Source organism: Mesocricetus auratus, unplaced genomic scaffold (genome assembly GCF_017639785.1).
Source record: "Mesocricetus auratus isolate SY011 unplaced genomic scaffold, BCM_Maur_2.0 Super-Scaffold_100018, whole genome shotgun sequence".
NCBI lineage: Eukaryota > Metazoa > Chordata > Mammalia > Rodentia > Cricetidae > Mesocricetus > Mesocricetus auratus.
The window spans coordinates 21,069,647-21,086,413 of record NW_024429199.1 but is presented as its reverse complement, the minus strand read 5'-3'; the positions used below and the strand labels follow the sequence as shown (position 1 = coordinate 21,086,413).

At 40.9% G+C, this 16,767-nt stretch overlaps 1 protein-coding gene across 1 annotated transcript in view; it reads left to right on the top strand.

Moving 5' to 3' along the window:
• Positions 1–16,767, top strand: part of Samd3 (sterile alpha motif domain containing 3) — a 37,644-nt gene that overhangs the window by 18,590 nt on the left and 2,287 nt on the right. Inside the window, exon 7 of the mRNA XM_005065792.3 lies at positions 11,745–11,945. Coding sequence (XP_005065849.1) covers positions 11,745–11,945 — 201 coding nt within the window. The remainder of the gene's footprint in view (positions 1–11,744; positions 11,946–16,767) is intronic.

Below are 16,767 nucleotides of genomic sequence, written 5' to 3'. Positions count from 1 at the left end.
ATGACAAGACCATTGAATGGTACCCTGAATTTAGTGAGGCAATATTTTTTTTTAGAAACTTTGCTTTCACAATTCCAGATATGAACTAAAACCACAGTAGCTATAGAAGCACACATTTGCAATCCCAGCACTTGGGGGTCCAGGTAGAAAGACAGAAAGTTCTAGCTTGGTGTGAGTTATAGAGTGAGGTATTGACTTCAAAAAGATAGAAAATAAAACTGACATCATGATGAGATAGTCGCATGTGTTTTAAAACGTTTCACATGTTCTTAATAGGCTACTCTGGAAGAGAACTATGTTGTGTTATTGCTGCATTACACTATTCCCGGGGAGATGCGAGCAAACATTTCACCCCACATGGGAAACTGGTGACAGAGCAAGTACAGATATCACCAAAGTCTAACTTGGTGAACCAATGAGTTTTATTGGCTATACTTACAGAGGTATTGGTGAGGGGTTCTTTACAGAAGCAGAAATCACTCAAAGTCAGTTGTATTACCAAAGCCAACAGCAGCATGGATGACAGCTTACCAAGCTGGAAACCTGGAGCTTATTGTACAACTTGCAGGTATCTCAGTGGATTATTTGTGGTTCTTTTGGTTTGAGCCTCCTCGCAGTAGCTCAGCTTGCCTGAGAGTCTTCTGGGCAGCACAGGTGGTCTCTCTTTCTCCCAAGCAGCTAAGCCTGTCTGTGAGTGTCTCTGGGCAGTCCTTACTGGTCTCATACTCCTGAGGAGGGAGGAACCTAGTGAATCTGATCAGTTTCAGGAACTTCCTGCATCTATTTTAAGTTATTTGCTTTCAGTTTTAATGCGCATCTGTGCAATGCGGAATATTTCATCTCTCCTTAGAAAAATCCTGTTGTTTCACTTCTCTGTAAACATTCTGTTTTAAAATAATCTGTTGTTTTACTTCCCCTTTTTACATTGAGCGTGTTTCTCTAGGATGGAAATTTTAACCTCAAGGACACTACCACATAAGAATTGGCCATAAGTCAATTTCCTTCCAGAAAGCAGATTTTTGTGACTTTGAAAGTGAGTCTAAAAAGTTCAGTTCCATTTTTCTTCTTTTCATGGTTCATGTCACACTGAAATACTTTGGAACTAATGAGCGACAAAACTGAATAAATAGCAATCATCACCTGAATTAAACCTTAATATCTCCATGGGATCTGAGATCACACTGAGAGGCCCAGTCTACACTTGAAGTTTTTCTTCCATTCATATAACATCTTGGCGTCCTTTTTGTACATTGTGCATCCCTTGTCAAAGAGCAATAGAACTGTTCAGAGCTAGAGTCTGTGTGGGTCTCCTCTTCCAGACCTCCAATAGTGCCTACATTATAGGATGGAACCCTCTAAGGCCTACACAGGGTTGTTGCTTAAAAAAGAAGAGGGGATCCAGTTTTGGGGGGCTCAGCTTTATTTTGTAATTAAACAGAGATTTTTACCTTCCTGCCATCTAAGCTAAAAAGGTGGTTGGTCATTGTTTACATCTGAGGAGACATTTTTCCTGGGAAAGAAATCCCATTAGAAGTTTTTACTTATCACCCCCTTATAAATGTAGCTGTAAATCACTATTCCTCAAACTCTATAGCCTCTCTGCTTATGATTTTGTGTTCTATAAAGTCATAAGCTTTTGAAGGATGGAGCACAGAATCCATGTATTTCTCTCTATATATTTTAGCTCCTATGGTGATAAAAATTTTTGGATGCAACTGTGGGGGTTAGCAGAATCTTAATACGTTGGATTTATCTCAAGGCATTTAGTGCCTCATACTGACTGCCTAAATTACTTTCAATTTCCATCTTGACCTTCTGATAGCTTTCTTAAGGTTTGAACATCAAAGATGTTTGGGCTTAGATACCGTTGGGGAATTCTCATATTTAAAAAGTTCCTTGACTGGTACAATATTTACACACGATAGAAAAAATAAATCTATATCATTTGCTGTAGAGATGCAAAATGTTGGGGCAGGCAAGAAGCAAGAGGCTGCCCATGCATCCCAAGGCAAGGAAGAGGGATCGGCCCCTTAGAGGAAGAGATGCGGGAGGAGAAGGGATTGATTTGAGGCTTTATTTCCTGCTCTTTTTTTTTCCTTTGATAATATGACACAAGAATGGGAAACATTTCAAGGAACAAAGACAGGTTTCTTAGTCCTATCATGTAGCATCCATAGATAATCAAAGTCACTTGTGTGTCTCTGAAAAGGGCTGCATCTTTTGTTCCTAATCTTTACCTTCTGCAGTCTCTTGGGTTAGCTCTATACCAACTATGCTTTTTGGCTACAGTGCCCAAAGCAGTAGCAATGCTATTGCCCTATCTGCGCATGTGTGCTGGGGTGCCTCTGACTGCTCCACCAACACTTCTACTATATTTTAAGGATAACTTGCCCATGAGGCTCTAGGCCGCATCTCTAGTCCAATCCCTCAAGAAGCTGAGTATTTTTGTCATTTTTTAAAATGCCTTTCCAATCTCCAGACCTTTTGGTGCTTGCCTGGTCTTGCAGTCAGTGCAGTAGCTAATTTCTACTACTTCCTAAGCATTTGACTTTCAGTGTCAAAAGAAATAAATTAAAACAGGAGAAAGGCTGAGAACAGGGTCGTGGTAACCTGCTGTGAGTCAGTGAATGTGTCTGGATAATCCAGAACCAAATAATTTGTAGTTCTATGCATTGAACACTAGGTTTCCTTTATTTTTTAAAATTAATATATTATTGGTGTGTACGTATGCTGTATGTGTTGATGTGCATTCCATGGTGTATGTGTGGAAGCCGGAGGATGACTTTGAGAAGTCAGTTATTTCCTTCCATCTTCATGTGGGTTAAGGGGATTGGACAAAGGACACCAATCGTGTATAGTCTGTACTTGGCCTGATGACCTGTGTCACTCTTGCTCACTCATATTTTAAAATATACAAAAACTTTACTGTATGTTTCTTGCTGAATATGTTGGCTAGTCTTATGTCAACTAGACACACACTGGAGTTATCTGAAAGGAAGGAACCTCAATTGGGAATATGCTTCCCTAAGATCCAGCTATAAGGCATTTTCTTAATTAGCGATTTATGATGAGGGCCCAGCATATTGTGGATCATTCCATCTCTGGGCTGGTGGTCCTGGGTTCTATGAGAAAATGAGAGAGCAAAGCAGTAAGCAGTATGTCTCCATGGCCTCTGTATCAGACCCTGCCTTCAGTTTCCTTCCCTGTCTTAACTTCCTTCAGTGATGAACAATTCTCTGGAAGTGTAAGCCAAATAAACCCTTTCCTTCCCAACTTGCAATAGAAACCCCAACTAAGACAATAAATAAATAGAGTGCTATGGATTCTCAAAACAGATCATTTAACTCTAGTAACTGTGTAAGTTGCTGATGTTTTCTGTTCTCTCTGTTATTCTTTTGGTCTCATGCCATCCCTCATTACATTTGCTTCTTAACGTTGGTTACTGAATGTTTGTCACCCATGCTTAGTGTAAATGCATTTTTTTATTGTCAGTGGCTGATTAAATACTTCAGAATGAGGGGAAGGACTAATGATCTCCTACTGGACTCACCCCTGGACTACTTTGTAGCATGTGACTTCCTCATACTACAAAAAATTACAGACTAGGAGAGGGGTGCTGCATCAAAGTAGGAGCCCTGGGCCAGGAGCAGCTTGTAAACACTGGCCAATCCCAGGAACACCATGATCAATACTGTCTTGCTCCTTTGAAGGCAAGGTGCTGTGGCAGAATGGGGAAGGCTACCGGGAAGTGTTCTGTTCGTGTTACTCTCATCCAGAAAGGGGGAGAAGGGATCTGGTGTATACAGGAACACTAAATCTTGGAGTCCCACACAGTATCACAGACTGATGCTTACTCTTTTTCAGGTGTTACTTTACCAAAAGGATCACATGGAGACCCCCCTGGGCCTCTTCTAAACACCCCAACAAACCATTGGGATATAAACATACTTTTAAAAGAAGTGTTTATTTTATTGAGAGAAGATCTTACTATGTAACCTGGGCTGTCATAAAACTTGCTGTGTAGACTAAGTTGACCTTAAATTCAAAGAGATCTGCCTGCCTTTGCCACTTGAGCCTGTGATTAAATAATGCCCAGCTTTATTATTTTAAGTGAGTGTGTGTGTGTGTGTGTGTGTGTGTGTGTGTGTGTGTGTGTGTGTGTGTGTCAGGGACAACAGAAGTGTCTGATTCCCTGGAGCTTGTGAGCCACCTGGCATGTGTGCTGAGAATCCAACTTTGGGCCTCTGTAAGAGTGGCCCATCTTCTTAACTTTGGAGCCATCTATCCAGCCCTCTAAACATATCCTTTGAAATATGTAAATTCTCAATACTTCTTTTTTTCTGGGACGGGGTGCTTGCTTAGTATGTGTAAGTCCCTGGGTTCAATTCCCATAAAGAAAAAGAATAATAGAAAGAAAACATGAGAAACAGTTGAATACTGTTTGAATATCACGTACTTTCTTCTCCCTTGAAGTTACAGCTCTGTTGTGGTCAGTGGTGTTCTTGGTCCATTATCGGATGACACTCGTGCCAATAACCATGCCTAGCCTGGGCGGCTCTGGGGACTCCAGGCTTCAGCTTTTCTTCTCTGTGACTTTTCTGTCCCCTGTCATGCTCCTGGGGTTATGGATGTCCCTGAGGATCTGGCTGGTCCTTGCCTTCCTCCCCATGGGTCTCAGAGTCTGTGTCTTTGTTCTGTAGCCAGCGAGGGAGATCTGTAAGAAGCATTGCCACATGCTGTAATAAAACTGCTTAAAAAGTGGAAAAATCATTTCACTTCATATAAACACATCCACTTTTTATTTCCCTTCCTAAAATATTTGGAAATCCTTCTCAGTCTTCAGTCTAGAGATAGATTGTTTCCATTGTGACCTTAACTTTAAGGACACTACTCAGAGGGTGAAACATGGAAGGAATAAAATGAACATTTGCCCCACTGGGATGTGAAACTTGGGCATTTGGACTCTTTTTTTGGGGGGGTGTAACTTACATGATATGTAGGATAGTAACAAAGGAATTTAATAGATGTTTTTAATGGTGCCCTTGTATCCCAAAGCTTTCCAAGTATTTGCTAAATAAATGAGGAAAGCTAACTAATTATCACTTGTTAAATTACCAACACTACATTTACCATTCAGCTCTGTCTTTAAAGCATTTTCCTATTTATTCAGAATGTACACACCTCCTGGGTTTAAAGTTGTAAAGTGAAGTTTTGTGTTACTTTGTTTGGCCCAGAAATAAAATGGGCTTCAAGTTGTGCCAAAGCCTGCCCAGGAATCCTTAAAGTCCCCTTGGCTGTTTCTCAGGGCATTGCTATTTGTTTTATACTGCAGCTGACACACGGTGATTAATTGCATAAATACTCATTATTTTTATATCCGTTTCCACAGATGTTCCTCTCTTGGTCCAAAACCAAACTAGACAGCAGAGAATGAAGAAAAATGTTGACAGTTAACTGCATTCCAGATAGAATGCAACTATTGCCATCAGTGGGCACCTAATTTCCTAATGCTGGGAAGCTTTACAAGCCAGTTGAATACTCAGAAACACTGGGCAAGACTTATGGAACAAACTGCTTGCTGATCGCCTGAGAGGCAGGCCTGCATGCTAGCCCAGAGGCTGATCACAACCCATAGGGAAAACATCATCCCCAAATTCTACTTACAGGCAATGAAATTAAAAACAGGCACAACTGGAATTTGGTAGGCATAAACCCCAGTTTCCAACATGGCACTCTTCAACAGAAATATAATATGAACCACACAGGTAATTTCTAACTTTCTGGCAACCACATTATGAAAGTAAAAAGAAGCAGATGGAATTGGTGTTAGTAGTATCTTTTACTGAACCAATTATGGTCACTATATTATCATTTCAATGGGCAATTGTGATGAAAAGCAATGATACATTCTACAGTCTGTCCTTGTATATGAAATGTTTGAAATCTAGTATTACCAGTCTGCCCTTCAAATGAACTAGCCACATTGAAGCTGATGCCTACTGCCTACCATGTTGGGTCTCTCAAGTCCATTTAACCTTGGAAAAAATAGAGCATAAGAGAGTGACACTAAAAATAGAGAACGCCATAGAAGCAGACTTCATTTCATATAGTGTCACTAGATTTTTGACAGTATACTAAAGGACAATGAACATTTTTAGGAAACATGGTTGAAGTTTTGAAAAATTGTATGTGTCTTTTGCCTGCTTCTTTATCCACATACCATATGCATGCCTGGTGCCCTTGGTGTCCAGAAGAGGGCATTGGATAAACAGGTATTGAAGTTACTCAGGACTATGAGTCACTATATGGATGCTAGGAATCCAATGCAGGTCCTCTGAAAGAGCACCTCTTAACTGCTGAGCCATCTCTCCAGCCCCCCTTTGTTTTTGATGCTGACTGTCAGGTAGCCCAGGTTAGCTCTGAGCTGATTCTGTAGCCAAAGATGACCTTAAACTCCCATCCTCCTGCCTCTACTTGCCAAATGGTGGGATGACAGATGTGCACCTCCACACTGGGCTTATAACAAGACACTTTCTTTGGAGGATTATTCAGACTGCAGAGTCTAAAAATTATGTTTAGTAAAATGCAACTTGAGTTTATCCACCTCTTGGAAGAAGAAACTGTTTAACTACATTTTTAAGCATCCTATATCTTCCTTTTCAAAACCAGGCTCAGTCATCTGCTGACATCTAATTTGGATATATTTATCTTCTCCTTTCTGTTCCAGACATCAGCTTAGACTCTGACGTTACAGCTGAATCTCTAGGGGTTGTAGAGACAGCTCCACCACTATCAGTGTGGTAAAGGAAGAGCTACTGTGTCTGAATCCAAGAGGAATTCACTTTTTTTTTTGTTTTTGTTTTTTTGAGACAGGGTTTCTCTTTGGCTTTGGAGGCTGTCCAGGAGCAAGCTCTTGAAGACCAGGCTGGTCTGGAACTCACAGAGATCCACCTGCCTCTGCCTCCCGAGTGCTGGGATGAAAGGCGTGCACCACCACCGCCCTTCGGAATTTACTTTCTTATCAAATGATGACGATTCCTTTGAGGTCACTGTCCTGTAGTGTCCTTTTTGGTTTCAAGGGGCAGGAGTGGTGTCTTCAGCCTTCGGCCTTCCTTCCTTCCTCTTCCCTTTGCCTCTGTTCTTGGGAGAGCACATCCCACATTTTCCTTATAAAAGACACATCAAGAGCAGTTCTGTAAGAATCAGATGGGCTGATTCCCAAGTGCCCTCTGCCCTGTGTTCAAAGCTAGGGAATGTACCTTGGAAAGAAGAGAAGCAGGTCTACACCGGCAGAAGCATCCACTTTCCTCTGGCTGTTTCTGTGTTTGAAGTTACTTTGTTTGTAAGGATCTCAGTGTGCTCATTCCTAAGAAGAGAGATCGGGACCACGGAATTTCTAAATTCCTTCAAGCTCTGACAACATAAAGGTCATTAATAATACATCTAGTAACAGATAAGCTATTCAAAGGGCAAGAATATTGAGAAGTTAAAATTCTGATGCACTCTTCTAATAAGTAAATACACTCAGTCTGGAACACAGACCCTAAAAGTTGCTAATCCTATTAGTAGATCAAATAGTAGCTGCCTAGATATTTTAGCATCATAACGGGTAAGGGATAGCATAAAGGGAAAGTACATCATGCATATTGTAGTTTATAAATGTCAATTTCAGCAACAACAAAATCTCATATTTCAATGGTGGCAAGCTGTTTCTATAACCCAAATTTAGATTCACCTTTATTTTTTAAACAAATATGACATATTTGTTAAGAGATACTTTCTACGCATTTGGGATAATACAAAATGATGTGTGGTATGTGGCATAGAAATTATTTATGAACAAAATGGACACCAGGAGTGACATTTAGCTTACAAATTGATCACTGCTGATACTGTTACATAAGCTTGAGTTTTCCTTTCCTCACCCGGCCCCAACACTCACCTTGCTAATACCATGGCATCTGGAAGTAACTGCCTTGGAATTTTATATCATCATTCACCAGCTTTTTAAGACAATGATTTTTGTTTTGTCATGTGTTCCCAATGAATCTATTGTTACTATGTGGCTTATTTTTGAGATGTAGAGTCATGAATATTTTTGACTTGGATAACTTCCTGTTTTCCACCTGCTGTAATGGCTTTGGGATCCAATCAGAGTGTTAAGTTCAATGGAACATTTATTTTTCCAGGGCTTGGTAACCTAATGTGACAGGGAACCCTGCCATATCTGGCTGCTCTCCTGTCCACTGTTGTCTGACTTGAGTCTGGTTTTGGCTGTTAGGACCTTGGTTTGTTACTAGAAGCTTTTTCTTTGAGAGAAGCTTTTTCTTTGCTAGCCGCTTTGGTTTATCACCCGCCAGTCGCCTGGGCTCTGCCGCATTGTAGTCCCCAAATAAACACACAGGATGCTATATTAATTATGAAGCTGTTGGCCTTGCTTGTCTCTTACTGGCTAGCTCTGCTTTAAGTAATTACCCCATAATTGTTAATCTAAGTATGTCTCTTACCGGAGAATAGTTCCTGGCTCCTACCCCGTGGCGTCACATGTCGACTCTCCTGTGTTTCTCCTTCCCAGAATCCTCCTGGACTCCTAGTCCCTCCTATCTAGATTCCTATTGGCCAACAGTGCTTTATTAACAAATGTACAGGACTTCCCCCATTATTGGTTCCTCTGTGGGAGCTTTTGCCAAAGACTTTTGCTTAGCATGGAACTGCTGGTTTAGAGATTATGCAAATATGCAACTTCGCAAGACAGAGCTAAATTGTTTTTGTAAAAGATTGTAGACATTTGACTCCCTGAGCAACACTTACTGAATCTCTTTCACACTCAAAACTACTGGATATAAATTGGTGTTTTGTTGGTCCTGATATAATGAATTGATCATATCTTCACGTATCTATAAATGGTTCACATTCACTTCTCCATAAAATTCCTGTTTGTGTTTTAGGCCATTTTTTTCTGTGACCCTTTTTCCTTATTTACAAGAATCATACATATGCGCCCTTCCTGTTAAATTTATTCCTGCTTGTGTTGTAACAGACAAAGTTGTCATTTTAATACAGTTATTGTTATCAGTCATTTCTCTTTTGATTTAATGCCTTTGGGAAATCTTTTCCCACCCTGAAATGATAAAAATGTCCTTCTGTTTCCCTTAGTTTTTAAACATAGTTTTGCCTTTAACATTAAAGTCCTTAAACCATGGAGGATTCTTTTTTGTTTGCCAGCAAAATAACTCTGCCTGCTTTTGTAAAATGTCCCTTCTCTTCCACAAGGGCCTGTGGTACACCTCTGCTGCTTCTCTGGTTCTGTGCCCAAAAATCTGTGTTGTCCTCCACTGCTCTAGCCAGCTACCCCCGCAATAATAGCAGCATTCTCGTGTTGCACAGCTGTGAAACATCTGGATACTTTCCCATCACTCCCTCATTCTTTTTCAGAAGAGTCTTATGCTTGAATTTTAAATTGTTTTATTAGTGCAAGTGTGGTGTGTGTATGTCTCTGTGTTAATACAACTTGTGGGACTTGATTTTCTCCTTCTAGTATGTGGATTCTGGGATTGAACTCAGATTGTTAAACTTGCTGGCGGGTGCCTTTACCCACTGAGCCACCCCACTGGTACCTGTCTCAGCGGACAGCTGTGTAAGAATATACTACAGCATATTTCATATGTCTCTGATTTTAAGGGGAGTCTTTTCTAAAATTTCACCATTCAAAAATGATGTTAGCTTGTGGGGCTTTTTTGTTGTTGTTGTTTAATAACTATAGTTTAAAAAATTCATTGTTTTACTTTGATGAATGTTTTTCCGTAAATCATAAATAGATATGGAGCAATATGAGATACTCTTCAACATTATTTCAATGATCCTGTTTTTCATCTCAAACCGGCTCATGCACTATATAATGTTCATGTATATTTGGACAGGTCAAGTAAATAATGGAACTTTTAATACATTACATTTCTTACATTTCTTTTTGATATTTCAAACCCTTCTATAATAGTGGCTCCCAAACTGGGATTTCAGCATGATAAAGTGGGAAATCAATCACATTTCTCTTTAGCTCCACAGTTCTCTTGCAATGTCAAATGAATGCTGCATTCCAGTGATAAGCCCATTAGTCTTCCTGGTCCCTAGTATTTCAACCTCTTTCACTAGTGGGATCTGAATTCCCCTTTTTTACACTGTTCTTTCATATTCAAAGGTAACATCAGAGAGACATTGCAGAATGGCTGGAGGCATTCTCCTTTTTTCTTAATTCTCTGGCAAATTTTGCATAAATTTAGAGCACTCAGCTTCAAATGTCAAGTAGATTTTAAGTCTAAAATCCCTACTTTTTGTTTGTGGAAAGATTTCTATCTTCTAAGGAATTTTATGTAAGATTGAAGAAATTTATTTGTAAGCTGTTGTGATGAACTGTATTTTTCTAGGAATTCACTTGCTCTATATCCTAAGCTTACAGACAGTGGGATGGACATGAAATTTCCCTAGCGTTTGTCTCTAGTTGCTTATTATTGACTTCTTCGCTTACAGGTAACATCTGCTTGCATCCTGGTGAGCTAGACTGCCAATTAATTTTCATTCAGACATAGTCAGCTGTGTTCTTCAAAATGATTTTTTTACAGAAAGGTTTCTCTCTGCGTTCTCAAAACTGACTGCCTTAGAATTATTTTAAACAAGGGTACATGAGATATTCTGTAGCTACTCCCAACCCACCCAGTGTATAATGAATAAGACTGCCACACTGATGATTTATTGTCACAAAAAAGTTGTTAGTTTGAATTTTGGTGGCTTGGCATGCTTGGCACCTATAAAACAGGCACCTAAGAAAAAAAAAAGAAAGATCTGGGTAGACTTCTCAGTGGGTAAAGTGTTTATCAAATAAATGTGGATCTGAGTTCAGTGTTCCGCGCTCACATGGATATGGTGGCATGAGTCTGTAACTCTAGTTCACTGATGCGGAGGTAAAGACTAGAGGATCCCTGGGCCTTCCAGTCAGCCAGTTCAATTCAGTAAGAACCCTCCTCAATAATAATAATAATAATAATAATAATAATAATAATAATAATAATAATAAGATTATGGACATTGATCAAGGAAGATACCTAACGTCAACCTCTGACATCCACGTTCATGTACCCCTATACACGCGTGCGCGCGCGCATACACACACACATACAGAGGCACAAAAAAAGAGAAAAATAACAAAACGTTACTTAAAACCCTTTCTTGTCTTCCAAGAATTAAATGCATAGAAATAACACTGCGATAAAAGTGCGAATTTTCTGGATAACCCGATTGCATGTAACCAGATAAGTAGGAATTTATACAGCTCTTTAAAATTTGTCAAGGCCACAGGTGACTGGAAAGATGACTCAGAAGTGCACAGCACTTGATGCTATTGCCAAGAACCTGGGTTCAACTTCAGCATCCTTTCTGAACAGCTCAACTGCCAGTACAACATGGCGCACATACAGACAGACACACTCGCATAAATAGAAACAAATACAATCCTTTAAAAAAAAGCATAGACTATAATTCCACTGTATGAAACTACCTAATTTGCTTTCATAATGGACTCTCCCTTGGCTAACCATGTTCCAGGCCAAGTGAAATGACACTCAGCAATACACACCTTAGGGATACATCCTAAAGAGTGAGATGACAGTCTCTCAGAGAGCCAAGTTTCCATGAAGTATTTAACTGCTTTGAAACATGAGACTAATGGACACTTTGAAAATGTTTGGCAGGAAGAATCTGTTTATTTAGATTCGGAGGTGAATGAACATATTCACTGGTTCCAGCGAGAGTACATGAAAACAGACAAGGACTGGAGAGAAATTGACAGGAGGATGAGTCAGACTTTGGAAATCAGAAGAAAGATGATTGGCTGCCGAACACCTCTCAAGGACATTCTTAAGATGTTTCCTTTCCTGAAGTGCCCTTACCAGGTAAGCTACTCACTAGAACAGTCTCTGGTCTTGGTGTCACATTTGTTTTTCTCCCTCTTTCCTTGGAGCAGTGGTCAGACAGCCTGGCAATACAGTGGGTGTGAGTCCCAGTAGAGTGTGAGCAGGACTGTAGAGCCAGTCGGAACTGCCGGAAGCCCCTTCAGGATAACCAGCGCTGCTGTCTTTAGGATGAGAGTTCCCTGTAGGGCACACTATGGGGGTGGGGGCGAGGTGTCTCTACTGTTAGGGTATTTTGTCACATGAAATAACTCCATTTTGCACACATTTGGACAGTAAAGATGGTATATTCAGAACACTTCCCAAGTAACAGTTTTCTTTGTCTTCTATAATGTCAAGTCACAGGGAGTTAGGAGGGAGGAGAAAAAAAAAATGAAAAACTTGAAGTTTCTAGAGGCGATGAGGTGCTGTGACTTTTCTCCTCCGGTGAAGCAGTCTCAGCAACCGTCCCTTAGTTAGGTGAAAGTGGGTTCTGCCGAATGAAACTGTTGTCCCAGCCAATCAGAAGCTGAAGCCGGAAGAGCCTTTAATGACAGGGAGTTTAAGGCCAAGTTGGGCAACAGAGTGAGACCTTGACTCCAAAGCAAACCCGTAACTTCGCGAAAACACCTAAGAACAAAGCTAATAGAGCGTGGGAAAATGTTTGTAAAGAACCTGAGTTTTGCATTTGTTCTATTGGTGTACTTACTGACCTGAACTTTCCATCGCCAGCACGGACAGAGCTGAGGAACCAAAATAGATGAGGCAGTTGTTTGCAGGCCTTAGCTCTAGGCCCCGTGGACTCGATCCTCGGTAAGAGAGGCACTTGCTGTGCAGAGCTACCGCGAGATATGAGATGGGCTGCACCGAGCGGGCGCAGGAGTCGGGCAGCACTTAGTGGTCTCACTCAGCCCAGCAGGAAGAACCTGGAGTTTGGGAAGGATGGACAGCTGTTGTTTGCTTGACAGGATTCTGGAAGAAGCAGGGTTGGGGGTTGGGGGGGGATGGGACACGGGAAGAAGCTCACTGAGAGCTGGGGGTCCCTTGAAAAGTGAGGTTGCTGCATGCCTGAGGGCTGATACAGAAAGCTTGAAGTGTTGTTAAGAACTTGGGGCTGGTGTGGTGGGAAGCTCTCCCACAGTCACGTGGCACCCGGAAGTCTATGCTTTGTGAGTAAGAATCACCCTTAGGCTTCGTTTTTCCCAGTCAGGGGCAAAACCCAAAACAAACTTGCCCAAACAAATGATGAAGTCTGGCAGGAGGAACAACAAGTTCTTAATTGACAGTTCAAAATTTACTTGGGGCGTTGGTGGTGCACGCCTTTAATCCCAGCACTCGGGAGGCAGAGGCAGGCAATACAGAGAAAGCCTGTCTCGAAAAACAAACAAAAAATTAGCACCCTGTAAAGGAAAACCAGTTGATGCAAACTCCCTGCTGGTGGATTGCCAGGTGACAACTGTGCAGCCAGCAGTGTTGCTCTGGATGCGGGGCTGGACTTCAGGACTCATGATCCCTGGCTCTGGAAAAACCAGCACAGTAGAGCGGACACCAGTTTGGAATTTCGCCAGCTCTGCTGAGCCTTATCCCCACCCAGCTCTTAGAGCCATTTGACTTGTCCTACCTCTAGCCCAGTCTTCCAAAGGCTGACAAGTCAGTCGCTTCAGTGTGATGGGAAACATAGCAGGGCCAGTGAACCCGATCTGTCATGTCTGTGGGAAATCTCAGCAGACACAATGAATAAAAAAATAGAAGGAAAAAGAGGACTGACATTTAGAATTGAAAAACACATCATTCAAAGTGAGTACTTCACGGGGTAGGTCTAACAGCATAGTGAAAATCAAAGCAAGAGAAGACATGAAGACGACCAACAGAAATTTTCCATTACATAACAAAGGCAAAATGATTTAAGTTGTGGAGAAAGGCGTTTCCACCTGTTATTTGTTGGGAGTTTGGTGACTGTGTCTGCATTGAGGACACTGGCAGGGGTTACTACTGCCGAGTTAGAAGCACAGAAAGAGAAAGGCTAGAGAAAGCCCTGTGAACTATGCTAGAGCTCAATGGATCAGTATAGTCGAGTCTATTTAGACACATGTTCACACATTTGCTTTTATGTTTCTCTACCTCGTTACCTAAATGGCAAATGGGAGATACTCAGTGGATACTGCATTTGCAAATGGAAACCACAGTGCGAGTTTATTGGCTCTGGCAGAATCAAGGAGGAAAACTCAGGATCTAAAACTCAAAATAAGGAAGATTATATAAACTGTTTTTGAAACGATAATCCTTGGCTATAAGGTCACTATCAAGGTTAAACAGGCAGCTGGCCAAGCATCCTTGCTGAAGTCTTTTTTGTGTGTACAAGATTGGGGTGGCCTTTGTGCATGCTTACAGTGGTGACAGAGGTTTTGGTGACAGCCCTTTGATCAGGCATACCTCTGTGTGAAATCCTCCTGCCTGACCTCTTAGCTTCTCTTTTGCTAGTGTTTGAAATAAGTCCCTTCATTTTGATTCTAACACCATTCACAGTATATAGAACATATTCTTCAACATTGTTCTATGAGAAAGGCCACAGCAGTAACATTTCTGTAGGAAGAGGCACATTTTGGGGGTTGAAATGTTAGTTTCCAAATGGCACTTTTCCAATAGAAAGAACCACACATTTTGAGGGACATTGTGGCTAAGAAACACACACACACACATACACACACACACACTATGTATATATATATATATGTATACATATTATATAGGTATATATATTTATTATGATAAACCTTAAATATTGTAAAATGCCACAAGGAAATGTTCACCAACTAGACTATGTCAAGAGGACATATCCTCTACTGGCAAAATCTAGAAAACATAAAATTATATAAATATTCTGAGGATCATATTTGTAACCCTTTGAGTGGAATAGGAATTTATTAGTATGTTGTATTGCAAATAAGTAAATAAATATAGAGGAAGAGAAAATTCTATCCCATGGTAAGTAGAGTACTGACTAACAAATTTAGAAAAGACAGATAAGCCAAATGCCACTTGGCAGTGAACACAGTGATATTTGCATCAATGTCTATTAAATCTGGTAAAGTTAATGAACTAGCCAGGTGTTCTGGGACTTGTCTATAATCCCTGTGCACTTGAGAGGCCAGAAGCAGGTTGGGGCTACAGAGTGAGTTCCAAGTTATTCTGGGCTCCATAGGCGCCCCAGCAAAACCTTGTGTCAAAAATCCATATAAAAGACGGTTATTCTCAATATATCTTCTCATAAAAGTCAACATAATTCAGACACTGAGAAGTATAAAGCTGGTAGATCCCAACTTAATCAAGTGATAAAAGTTAGTATCTTCAATATAGGGACAAATTCCCATTCAGTGCTCCCGAAACATAAGCATTTATTACCCAACATGCATAAGCCCTGGGAAAGCATCACACAAACAGGGAGGCAAGGTCTACACAGCGTGGACCACTTTTCAAAACTGAAATCCAGCAGTGATTCCAGGCAAGAGACCTGGATTGAGCCATGGTTTTTACATCTCACAGGTGACTCTGGATCTAGAAAGAATGTGTTTGAAACTACTGGCAAGTCTGAATGAGACGACAAATTAGATTGCCCAATATTTTAATTGCCTTAGTACTTAGGAAGTACCCATAGGAAAATTAAGAAGCATCATGTCTACAGCTTATTGTCAAGTGGGTCTTCATGAAGGGCATCTGTAAGCTCTACTTATTTGAACTTTAATATCAATCTGAAATTATCTCAAAATGAAGAAAAAACACAAACAAAAGCAAAAACCAAACAAAACCAAAGACAAAACCTGAGGCTCTGGGCCCAGGGACCTGGCAGATTCGTTCTTCTTAATAATTGCTTTCCCACCTGCCTGGTGTGAGCCCTTTCCTAAGGACTAGCTTCACTGAGAGTTGACTCACACGAGCCATGGTCCCTTGATGAGGATATGAGTTCCAGCTTCGAATGACTTAACTTTCAGATGTAATCCTTGGTCAATTCATGATTTACCAAAATATCTAAGGAATTGTGAGGCCCCATGGGTAATGTTAAATGCTGCAATTTTAGGGGACAGTGGTGACTAAATTAATTCATATTGGTGTAGATAACTAGGGGTCTGATGGCTTCATTCTGTCAACATAGGAAGAGTGGAAGTAGGGGTGCAATTCTCTGGGAGTCCAAATTTAAAATATTCTGGGAATGGTAGGGAAAAGTAGTTTGGAGTCAAGAGGTTTCCGTTGGTTTTTGCTTTAATTCGGAGCTCAACTCTATGGTCTCTAAAACACTCCCTTAGAGTCCTAAGATAGGGCATTTTTCAAGAGTAGTGTTCCTGTTTTCCTCTTTGGGGATGCTAATGAAACATAACTGTCCTAGCTTGGTTTCTGTTGCTGTGATAACACAATTCAGTTTATTTGACTAATGGGTTACATAGTCCATCATCAGGAAAAGCCAAGGCAGGGACCTGGAGGCAGGAAGCAAAGCAGAAACCATGGTGGAACACTGCTTACTAGCTTGCTTTCCTGGTTTGCCTTTCTTATGAAGCCCAGGCAGGTACCACCTAGGCCCTCCTACATTAATTAGCAATTAAGAAGATGCCCACAAACATCCCCCACTGTCCACTCTAATAGAGGCCATTTCTCAATTGAGATTCTCTCTTCCCTGCTATGTCTAGATTTATGTCAAGTTAAGAAAAATGAACTATAACTGTAGCAATGTGGTTTATATAAGGACATGTGCCTAGAATTCTACTCCTGTGACCCAAATAGCCAGTCCTGGCTGTCCTGGAGTTGCTCTGTAGACCAGGTTGGCCTCAACCTC